General features: G+C 39.3%; 1 protein-coding gene across 1 annotated transcript in view; it reads right to left on the reverse strand.

Annotated features, from left to right (window-relative positions):
• LOC136677112 (cyclic AMP-responsive element-binding protein 3-like protein 1) overlaps nucleotides 1-11,800 on the reverse strand; it is a 49,639-nt gene extending 37,839 nt beyond the window's left edge. The window contains exon 1 of the mRNA XM_066654529.1: nucleotides 11,573-11,800. Coding sequence (XP_066510626.1) covers nucleotides 11,573-11,674 — 102 coding nt within the window. The 5' untranslated portion in view covers nucleotides 11,675-11,800. The remainder of the gene's footprint in view (nucleotides 1-11,572) is intronic.
• Nucleotides 11,801-12,315: the final 515 nt, after the last annotated feature.

The following is a 12,315-nucleotide window of genomic DNA, read 5'->3' on the forward strand; positions in this document are numbered from 1 at the left end:
TCCTGTTGCTCTGCTGCTGGTTTTCTAATTCCAACTTTTGGTCTTTCTTTAGTTCTGCAGTCAGCCACAGAGCAGGAGAACCACAACCACAGCAGACAGTAAGGCAGCGAAACAGTTAGGCAGACAGTGTCATGGGCCGCTGCTTCCTCCCCCCCCACCCCCCACCCCAAACACACACACACACACACACCAACCACCAAGGCCCAGCAGCATCATGCACAGTCACACTTTGAACTAAGATGATCAGATATAGTGGAAATATAATGCCACAATAGTGAAGGAATTTTCTTGATGTGCACTAAATACATATAGTCATATGAAAATGAAAGGCAAACCTGGTTAAGCCAAGTTACACAAGGAACAAATTTAAATATTTACATTTTACATTTTCTAATAATTAGCTGGATTAATACATTGCAAAAAAACTAACTAAATAAAATGTATAGAAAATATTGCATAAGCTTTGCAAAGTTATTATTTTTATGGTAATGTCTTAATCGGAAGAATCAGCTGTGCATTAAAATATCCTTGGCCACAAAAAAAAAATAAAAAATCTGAAGGAAAAATCAAATAACACTGAAAACAGAAATAGAATGGTGTAATCTGTTGACATTCAATCAGCTACTTGTTATGCCGTTTATGCACTCTCTATACACTGTTGTTGCTTGTGGTTTAACTCTGTGCCACTCTTGTGCAACTAGCTCAAAGTTTTTAAGCTTGATCCTGTGTGTGTAGAGCTCTGTGAAGAACTCTGCGCATGCACGGATGAGTACAGGCAGGATGCATGCATATGGGCAGGCCATGAGGTAGTTATACAGACAGACATAATCATCCAGTCATTTCAAATGGTTCAAAAAGTTTTAATAGTTCTGCGGCTTCCACAATTAGCATTTTTTTCTTCTTCTTTTTATTGTAAGAGCATTTAATTTATTGGTATTGATTGGTTTTATAACAAATATAACAAAACTATCCCAAAAATAAATGACCTATTCCAGCAGTTAACGACTGTTATCTTTCATTCAATATTAGGTTTTGTGTCTGAAATTAATATTTAAGGTTTCCTATGGACCTCCATATCTTCTGCTTGCTACTGTTTTACAATGTGCGGTCAAGAAAGACTAGGGGTGATTATTTCCAAGTGGTTGCCAGATGTGCTCCTCTTGCCTTCTCTTTTCTACTCTTTAATGCAGTCTGAACAGGCCCCTCCAGGAAGAACCAAAAGCTTGGTTAGTAGACAATAAATATTTGATTGTCATATTCTACATTCCTATAACGGTTGTGATATATTATCCCTACTGAGAAAAATGCAGTTTGTTAGGAATTGGATATTCACACATCAAATATGTTCTATAATGAACATCGCATGGAACATCACTAACTTTCCTCAACGTACCCATCTGCAGAGACCTAATCAACCATATTCACTTTTGAGACAGAGTATTAATAGGACGTTAGTTCTCCCTTTGCTGCACTAACGTCCCTTAAATCCAATGCTGGAACATTGCTATGAGGATTTCAATGCATCCAGCCACAACAACATCAGTGAGGTCAGGTGATGTTAGAGAAATAGTTCTGTATTCTGTATCATGAACAACACTCCAATTCTTCTCACTTTTGGATGGAGCCCTATTCAACTGTTCCAGAGGCGATGCTGGGGGGACTCTATATCCCTCAAACACATACCCCACTATATATCACATGTACAAATAAAGTTTTAAAGCATTTTTGTGTAAGGTATAATTGCAATCCAAAATTCAAATATTCCCCTGCAATTCTGACATTTTATGATAAATGTTGCATAGTATTAAACATGACATTTGTCAATTTATTAAATAAATAAATAAAAATATACTTAATTAAATATTAATATGCTGTGTTCATGACTGCTGACACAGAATCATCTTTAAATCATCTAAACCAAATCTCACAGGTACTTTTGGACACAATATTATCCCCAATACCAGAACAGATCAATGCACATGCTTTGCAGGACTTTTTCCTTGATGGCACTTATAACAAATGCAGTGATGAATAAATCCTTCTTCCTTGCCATTTTCAAACTACGTAATTTTTAGATAATGTTTTTGTTGAATATAATGACAATTGTCATTTTTAAATACTATTCAACACTTATGGTTACATGACAAAAGATTCTGAATATCTATTATATTATGCAGCAAAAAAAAAAAAAAAAAAAAAAAAGCTTTATAACCTATTTGGACTTATAATAAAAGAAATATGCACAATTAAATCAATGAAACGCCTCAGTTACCATCAAGGAATGTTGTTCAAAAATGATCCTTAGTGTCCTCAAACTTTTGGACATACAATGCATACAAAGACTTTAAGTGCCCTATGCATGTTTCTCAGGGAAGGCCGGAATGCATGGGAAAACGGGGATCTGTTTGTGTATGACCTCAAAGAAAACTGCAGACACACTTCTGCAAACGATGGCACCTGCCTACCATGTTTACTCTGGGCTTGAACACCCACAAGGCTCAAAGAGACAGCTGTGAGAGAACAGGGAATTTTAAACTTCCTAAGGATGCCCTGATCTGATTTGAAAGATAGCAGAGCAGATCAAGGCTCATTTTAACTGATTGGTATGGCTTGTATTAAAGAAACAGTAGGTTGTATTTTTACCTTAAAATTACAGATTCAGAATTATTGTGATGCTTCACTGACCTGGAATAGAGAGAACAGAGCCTCTGTCATTGTTACTCTGGGCTCATCACTGCAGAAACTTCACTTTGTTTCTTTGGAGGAGGGTAGAAAACCACCACCTTCCTTCCTCCATTCACCTTGATTTCAGGGTTGTGCTAAAATACCAAATCTCATATAGTGTTCCATTAAGTACAGACAAATTCTTCTCATTTAATATTCTCCATAGCATTCTATGAGCCCTATTGTTATAGAAGTGGCATAAACACATATAATCCATATCTTGCAGCAGTGAAATTTGTGTTCGGTCATTAAAGTTAAAAAAAAACCAAATTATCATTCATTTCCAGAAAATAACCAGTGTAATGACTTTAGTCTGCAAGTAAAACATCTTTTGATCACCATGTTTTAACATGTTCAAAACTCAGATTAAGGCTATTAATAGGGAGCCCCTTGTTGCAGTTGATACCAGCCTCTGGAAAGTCTTTAACGTTGATGTTGAATCACTGAGGTGAGGATTGATGGTGTTTACCCACAAGATCATAAGTGAGGTAAGGTATTGGTGATGGATGATCATCCCAAATTCACTGAATGCCTTTGAATTACTGCTCGACTGCTCAGTGCTGGAGTGCTTTAGACCTCTGTAGCCAACACATGGCATTGAGCATGGTGACCTTAGGCTCATGTGTAGCTGCTTCAGCATCCCAGTCGATTGGCTCTGCTGTTCTATGCGATAGTTTAGCAGGCTCTCCCTTATAATGCAGTAGAGCACCGAGGGCACTGAGGGAACTGAATGCGATCCAGCAGAGAAAGGAAACTGTCTGTCTCTGCAGGCCTTTACGTATTATGACAGCAAGAGCTCCAGATCAGTGAAGTGTCCGTAATTGCTTTTACAAAGCCCAGTGCAGTGGGAGAGCTTCAGCAGTTATAAAAGTAAAAGCCACTTAGTGTATTCTCCAGAGCTAAACACATAATTGAGCAGCTGGAATGTTGTCTGACTGAACTAAAATTTCAGTAGGTCTACGTTCTCTTAAGCCCAGTGTGCTGTAGAGCCTGCACCATCCTATCAGTGTGCTCCAGTTTCAACCCCCTCCCTCTCCCCACCCCCCAAGTGTTTGGCTGAGAAGTCTGAATCAGAGAGACGTGTGTGTGTGTGTGTGTATGTGATTTAAGTAGAAAGGGTCTTATAAATCCAGCACCGTCTACTACGTACTGGAACTGCACCTCTGTCACATTTCTCTGCAGTTTGTGTTCCCTTCTATAGAAAAAGTTTATGAAAAAACATTTAAGAACTGTACAGTAATACTGACGTTTTTCTGATATTTACTCATTTTTATTAATATGCTTTTGTGGGACATTTTAAGAGTACCAGAATAGGGGTTTTAGGGTACCAGCTATGTGGTTACACACTATACAAATGTACCACAACATCCCTTTCTACCCCACTCAAAAACTCCAAAATAACCTTAGCTTTCACCTCCAGGGTCTGAAAGCAAAAGAGCACCTTGATGCAGGTGACTGGATCTGCCCGAACCCGCTGGAGATACGCAGATTGCCTTTATCTGACTCTAAATCTGCCTGGGAGCAATGCATTTAAAGCCCCACCCCAAGCCCCAAAAAAGCCCTTAGTAGGCTATGTTACGTAACCCAGCAGTGGAATAGCAGACTTGAATAAAGAGACTTTTCCCAATCCACTCAGGAATCGCTGGAATAGGGAGATCTGGAAGTTACAAAACTTTTTCTTTACAGTATGAAAATGGACTTATTGGGACATTGTTAAAAACAGATTTCAAGCATAAAGACAATTTGGATAAAGTTATAATTGTTTGAGATTAAGACTATAATATTTCAAGATACAAGCAATATAGGAAATATTTCAGTAACAAAAAGCAAGAGGAAATAAGTGCTATTATTAATTAAAAATTGTGTTGATTTCATATGGCAAATTTCATCTCCAGGACATGTATTATTTTATTTTACACAGTTCTATAATGAAAGCTTACAAATATTCACCTCTTCTTCTGGTCAAGAGAATGTAAAATACCTTTAATGAACAAATATGTACTTTTAAAGGTGCATTGCCACTGTTTGTATCTTTAGTGATTAATAAATGCACCCCTATCGTACCTTTTTTCTGAGAGTGTGCCAAGAAGACATCACACAGCAAGAGTATATACTATTTGGGCAAGATTTGTTACAGGATCACACTCACTATGGTTTTTTGTTGCTATTATCCTGATACCATTACTTATTAACTGACCTGTGGTCTCTCTATTTCATAACTTCACATCACTGACTTTAGAATAACTCTACAATAAGAAGGTGCATGCATTTCCAGCAGGTGTTTAACCAGTTACTGGCACTTTTTACTGTTTGGGGCAATGACTTCAGCATGTGCTTGTCTATTTCACAAATGATCATGGAACTATTTGAAACATCCACAGATTAGAAAGAGCCAGAGGCAGTGAATGAAATGAAAGGAGTTTTTAAAGTAACATTAACACACCCCAACCATTACGTAGCTGTACATGCTGCTGTGAGCACACGGGGTGTGTGTGTGTGAACACACCTCACTACGCACTCTGTCCACACCTTTGTTGTTGCTACTAATATGGTGGAGCATGAATGGCAGGCAGGACGACACTGATATGCATATTTAACCTTTGAAGAGTAAATCCATGGCAACGTGATGGAAGAATTGTGTAGAGGATAATTCTGACGCCAGCACTGAGCTCACTACAGAGATGTTTATCACCAGTGAAATCGCAGTCACCTCCAAACTATGCATGAATTCTATGGAAGCAGCCATTAATAACTTATTGTCTATGTAGATTTGCTTTGAGACAAAATTATCCCTAACCAGTAATGGTATATAGAGAGGCCTGTCACATACCTTATCGATCAATATATGGACACTTTTTCAATCATATTTGCTGACCTCAATATCAATATCATTGTGTTTACTGGTGTGTTTGTTTACATGAGAATTAACATCATGTATTTTCGCCACTCACTGTGTTCTGTTCTATGGTTTCCACTGGTCTCTGAGTTCTGGAGCCATTATTGTCCAAATATTGCTAAAATTTCATTGCTCTTTAAAGGGCTGTAACTGCATATTTATGCCCTTATTATTATCATGATATCAGTGGCATAAAATGATTAATAATATTGTTTATTGCAAATATTTCAAGGACATATATAAGGTCTATATACGAAGGCCTGTCATGATTGCCCCCTTTTGTTATCAATAAAGTGAAACAGAATTTAAATTGTGATAAAAGCAAAAGCCTTGCATGAAGGTGGACAGTGCACAATTTGACCAGAGCAACAAACACAATGCAGCTGCTCACCACATTAGCAGTACCTGATAGCTGCTCTATATTTCCAAGGACTTGTTTAATCCTGGTTCTGGTTCTCTGTGTTTATTCTGTTCAGGAAGCCATTATGGATAGGGTGCCAGTCTATTACAGGGCACCACACACTCACACAGACAGACGTATTTATGGACAGTTCTGAGTAGCCAATCCACCTAGCAGCATGTGTTTTTGGATTGTGGAAGTAAACCAGAGCTCCCGGAGGAAACCCACACTGACATGGGTAGAACACTAAAGTCCTCACAGGCAGTGTCCGAACCCACAACTCCAGGACCCTGGAGCTGTGTGACAGCGACACTGTTGTGCCAAAGTGCTGCCCCATTTGTGTATTCAGTCATTTATTTCTTCAACAGTACAGGATTGTGTCATATAACTGATTTATACCTTAATCAATAACTTTTCCCCAAATCTATCATAAGGCAGAACGTTTTTAAAGCCAGAACCAAATTAACTCATTCTGGTTTATAAAAAAAAAACACATGTGAAATAGTGGACATGTTTTCTTTTGGCTAAAGTTCATCGTTCTTGCCACTCTCACTAAACTGGACCAGATTGATGGAAAATTGTACTCATGTCATAGCTAGCCTCATAGAACGTGAATGAATGGATGTGAAGGGAATATGCTTCAGAGTCTGACAGAATTACATTTTTCAGTATTGCACTATTTTCCTAAGTTCAATCTCAGTGTTCATTTACATCCACAAAGTTCAGCTCAATAATATTTTTATTCATAAGAATAATGGAGGCCTAACACTCCTTTCTCTCTCTGTGTATATTGGACACAGTCTAATCACTCTACAGTCCTCAGTCGAGTCTCGGTCTAGTCTGGTGTGAAAGAATGCACTTGTCCTTCCTTTCCTCCACCCCTCTCCTTTATCCAGACTATCCTCTTTTCCTCCATTCATTTCCCCTCATCCTTCTCACTGTCACTCCCTAAGAAGCTCTGGCTAAAGCCCTGATCCTTCAGACTCTCTCCCTTATTTTAAGACTAGCATTCTCTTTAATCTCTTAATGTTAACTGATGGATACAATAACACTTGGTGACTTTTGACCTGTTATACTTGTAGATCAAGTTTTCCTTGCACAACAACATTACAATTTCTCAGTTTAAAAAAGCCAATCCATCATGATGCCATCATTTGTACAATCCCTGCCACAGGTTCTTAGGGGTGATGCCATAGAAGAACCAAAAAGCTAGTTTGTTTTCTGCCACTAAATGAACAAAACATGATACTGCCTTTATTGTAGGATGCACGATGGTAGTTTCTTATTATATACACCAGCACATTCAAAAATTCATATCAAATCACCGATTTATACATAGGTATATTCCTATGTAAATTAAAGCAATTGAAAATTCAGTATAAAAAGATCATTGTTGACTGGTTATATTTAAATATCATAACAAATTTGAAAAAAATGAAAGCACAGAGCTTTTGTCTTGGGGGGCATGTAGCATTAAAATGGTATGGAGAAAAATGTTGTAAGATTGACAGTGTGAAAAAAAGCTGTCATACCACCAAGCCCTTCCTTTCAGTATAATAATGTAGTGGCAGAATCTGTCCCAGAACATCAGGAACACACCTTATAATGCCTAAGTACTGCTCAAGACAGGTGAGACAGGCCCGACCTGTAGATTCCATCCTTTCTATGTTTCAAAAGGATTCAAACGAGTTTTGAAAATGATAATCTTTACTCTTCATCGCTGGAGCAAAGACTAGCGACAGCCTTCAGAAGCAAGATGACTAACATTAGGGGTGAAAAATATGTTGAATCAATCTGAATTTTGAATCTTCCACCCTGGAGGTCTCAGGTCCAACACAGGCCTGCGTTGTCGGGGGGTGATATATCTCCAGGACAGTGGCGATACTGGTCTTTCAAGGAGGGGAAGCTCACTTTCGGTCTACATCATAAAATGTGTCGATTTATTTATACGTAAATTCTACCCTCCGTTCCTTTTCAAGAAAATGATCTGTGACCCTGTCGTACCAACAAGGCGTCTTTACACCAAAGGATCGCTGATTCGCTCATTTCGCTGTCAATCAAAAAGGGATTCAGCCTCAGACAGATCATCCAATCATCATGCAGAAGCTGAGCGTCCGGGCCAGCCGAGGCCAGCCCACTGCCCCATAGACCCCCAGAGACGCTGAGCGTCCGATGGGCGGGACAAAGCCCAGCATTTATCCAATGACTCGTCTCGTTTCGCTGCTTCGCTATTGAACTCTGTGGACGCTCAGTGTCCTCACTGTTTAAAGCACTGTGAAGCTGCGGGAATGACTGAGAGGAAAGCCGAATCTTTACCAGAGATAAGAAGCTGATTCTGAACAAAAGTTGAGCGTGTTGTAGTGTATATTTATTCAATGAACACACAACAGAATATATTTGATCACTTATTTTTTTACATTTTAGGGGAAGCTGAGCTTCCCTTGCAGTCTTAGAGCAATCGCCACTGCTCCAGGACCAGAATTGAGCAGCCCGGTCCTAAGTAAAGTTCTCAGGCAATTGAGAGGGGTCTGAAAGTTGGCCCTATCATTGAAAATAATTCACCTCACTCTCTCTTGATGGGCTGGATGGCCTTCCCTTATGTGTGTCTGTTAGTCACCATAACAGAACTTGGAAATTATGGTCTCCTTTAAATGTGTTGAGCTGTCTATTGTTATTAATCGAGAAAAAAAAGCAGGGACAGGCTTCTCGCATCTTGGAGGAAATATTCTCCCTCAAGACTGGGTGGCATTGTTTGACTGGGAGAGTCTTAGCCAGAGGGTGGAATTTACCAAGAATAAAAGTGAGGAGAAATTTGGGAGAAAGGAAATAAAATGTCAATCAAATTAACCAACCAAATTCAAACTGTGGTAAAATATGAGAATCAATGATGCATACATATTTAACACCCACGACTAATACCAATGTCTGTTCAGTGAAATAATCATGAAGGAGAGGATAAATTTTAAGGCCAAAAATGAATACCCTCCATCTGAAACCACTTTGGAATTATGTATAATGAAGTGTCTCTCTCTCCTCATATCAATCAACATAACTCCACTACAAAAGTAGGAAACTGTCAGTAGAGTGTTATAGCCTGTTTTGGAGGTGTGCTGGTATTATTTCCATCTCTCCTTCATTACTCTTAGTTTATATGTCTAGGCTTAGAGGGTGCTGCATTATAAACTTAAAAGTGTAGGAGTGAATGGCAGGAGCACGGCCCTCCGCTTAGTAAATGACATATTAGGCAGAAAAGAGCAGGACCCTTTAAATTGTGGACAGAATCTCTGTGCGAAGTTCCGTGTAGTCCTGTGGGATCTTATACAAACGCTAGGCTATGACTTCCACCCATAAACACAAGCCATGCAATTACCCTAGACTCAGGATCTGCACACATACACATACAGACACGCGCAACCACAGTACGGAGAAATTCCTGGTTATAAATAAATCTCTGAAATGACCCACCTACACTTATACCCCATAATGGCAGAGTAAAACAAATGTACTCTATTATCCATGCTGGAGGGTGTGGGGTGTGTGTGTGTGTGTGTGTGTGTGTGTGCAGACCAGGGTTACTGAGTGCTGCTTCCTCCCTGAGGGAACAAAGTCAGTCATTCATTGAACCTGTCAGGGCAAGAATCTCACACACTCACCTCATATTGTAGCAGGCCAGAGGGACGCTGTAATTTTAAATGGGCTGCTATTCACTTTCTGTCTTTTCTGTCTCTCTCTGATATCCACAATATTTTTGGTATCAGCTCACAATACTGCAAATAATTTGCTTTGTTTTTGTGCTCACAACATCATGAAGATTCAAATTTAAAGTCTCCTGCATGAATTAAAGCTGCTGCTGCAGGAGAGACTGAGTCACGTTCCAAACCCAGACGGGGGAAGGGGGGGTTAGGCGTGTTCCTAATGTATTTCTTGCAGATGGGACGGTGTCACTAAACTTCTCCATTGCTCATAAACCCAGACTCCATTGCAATGCTTCACTTTTTTAACCATTCCAGACTCCATAATAATAACAGCCTTGTAACATAACCCAGCTAATTACTGTTATACCAGCTGGGATGGAGACCCGCAAATATTTAGGAAGGACAAAGAGGGAGACAGACAGACAGATAGGAAAAAGAGAGGCCAAAAAATGGCATTTTTCCACTGGGCAGTGCGGCACAGTTCTGTAATTTGAACGCAGAATCCACAGCAGGTTTGAATATCTATGTCTATTTCCCATTGTATAATAGAAGTCAGCTTGTGTACTCTGGTACAGTATACACCTCTTGGCATTAGAAAAAAAAGGGTTGGTGGTGGGGGGGGGGGGGGGGGGGGGGGGTCATGAATTTAAAACCTGCTAAGCTGTACTATACATCCCAGTGAAAAAGTGCTGAAAGAGAAACATATTTGGATATTCTGTGTTCATTTTGGTTCAAGTCAAATTTTAAATGTAGCCATGTACAGCAATAATCTTGCCAGCCCATTTACTGGTGAATTGGACACTGATAATTACTTTTTGTTTTCAAAAACAACTCTCAGATTTCCAATCATTCCAACCACAACACATACAAATAATTATTTTGTGATTTCTGTAGAATAAACACATTCATATGTTAATGTTAATGTAATATGCAGTTTTTCCAGAATGACCTGCGTAATGAATATCCCCCAAAAAATGATTACATTGCTACACTTTGTGATTGTTTTGCATGCTGTTGTAGGGCCACTGCAGAAAATTTATCTCATGGCTGAGAGGTATATGCTAAGCATAATAAGGCAAATATATTCATAAAAAACAACATATTGTTGCTGATTTAACACTATTTTACCATTACCAGTACTACAAACCCTGAAAGTGCTGATGGAGTTTCAAAGTTAGTTTTAGATATCATTGCTACCTTATTTTAGGTAAAAATGTCTTCGCGGTTGTGAAAGAGTTAGAGTGAGAATGTTTCTCTGGAACAAACCCCCTCAGTACAAGCTGAATTACTTTTGTCTACAAGTTAACAACTGAGTTATGATGAAATTTCGAAAAGCGGTGGACTTTCATTTCAATACAAGTCTCAGCCGGATGCATGCGAGTATAGAGCAGGATGGGGGCGTGTGGTGTGGGCGTGGCATTCATGTATTCGCTCCGCCCCTTCGCGCTGTTGCTTACTGCTTGTACTCACACAGCTGAGTAAACTTCACCGCTAGAGAAAGTCCTGAGTGTGTTTAGATTTCATTTACACGACATTAGACAGATAAACGTAGGGCAAACACAAGTGTGCGTCAGTGAACGATGACGAGCTGAATGTGGGAGGTAGAGAGCGTTAGAGCCCTTATCGTATAAATATCGCCTATATAGATATTTGAGAAGGTTTAATATAATATAGGCCAACAGGCAAACATACACATCCTAACACAAGCATTAGCTCCAGGTTTAGCAAAATATACCACTTTCTTTCAGAAATAAAGAGAGAGTGAGGCCCTGCGTACAAAACAGCTGTTCCATATGGTGGGCAATGACAACACGTCCCTGCCGTTGAGTTCTCAGAGAAAATGGACGGATAACGTACCACATTTGTGAGGAAGTCGCTCTCGTTCAGATCCTCGAGGTCCAACAGGTTGGAATTCGGGAAAAGTTTGTCCGAGGCGAAACTGTCCAATATGGTGTCCATGCTGGTGGTGGATTCGAGTTGGACTCGAAAAAAGTCTCAAAATACCTCAAATATTAAATATGACACCAAAAGCTAAGAGAAACACACACAGATATATACATATATAAAACCTAAGCTGCCTAATCTGGTCAGCTCTGTGTTGTCGCCTTCATCCGAGCCTCTGAGAGTGCAACCTCCTGCTCTCTGCAGATATCGCTTCGACTTGGATTAAAGCTACACGCTCCTCAATCTGTTTCATTCATCAGCGTCTCCAGGCAGCAGGCAGGCACATGAATATTCAATTAGACTCCGCCCATACTCGGTTTTTTATGTCGCCCTCACGTTTCCGCCCACATTACTCTCCCTTTAAAATGACAGGAGCATATTTTGTGAGTGGTTTACCTCCAATAAGCTTTCGACATTCACTATGTAGGTAAATGGTTGTGGATACCTGATCATAGAGGATGTCTTCTGAAATTAAAATTATTAATATATATATATAATGTGTGTGTGTGTGTGTTTATAGGAGAAGGAAAAAAATTATTTCAAGTAATTTTAAAGCTTTCTCTTGGTTCATTCACCCTGAAAATTTAACACAATGTGAAACACAGCTGTTGTATTTAAGTAATATAGTAAACTACATGTACAAAAATGTGTTTTTC

The sequence above is a fragment of the Hoplias malabaricus genome, chromosome X2 (genome assembly GCF_029633855.1).
Source record: "Hoplias malabaricus isolate fHopMal1 chromosome X2, fHopMal1.hap1, whole genome shotgun sequence".
NCBI classification, from domain to species: domain Eukaryota; kingdom Metazoa; phylum Chordata; class Actinopteri; order Characiformes; family Erythrinidae; genus Hoplias; species Hoplias malabaricus.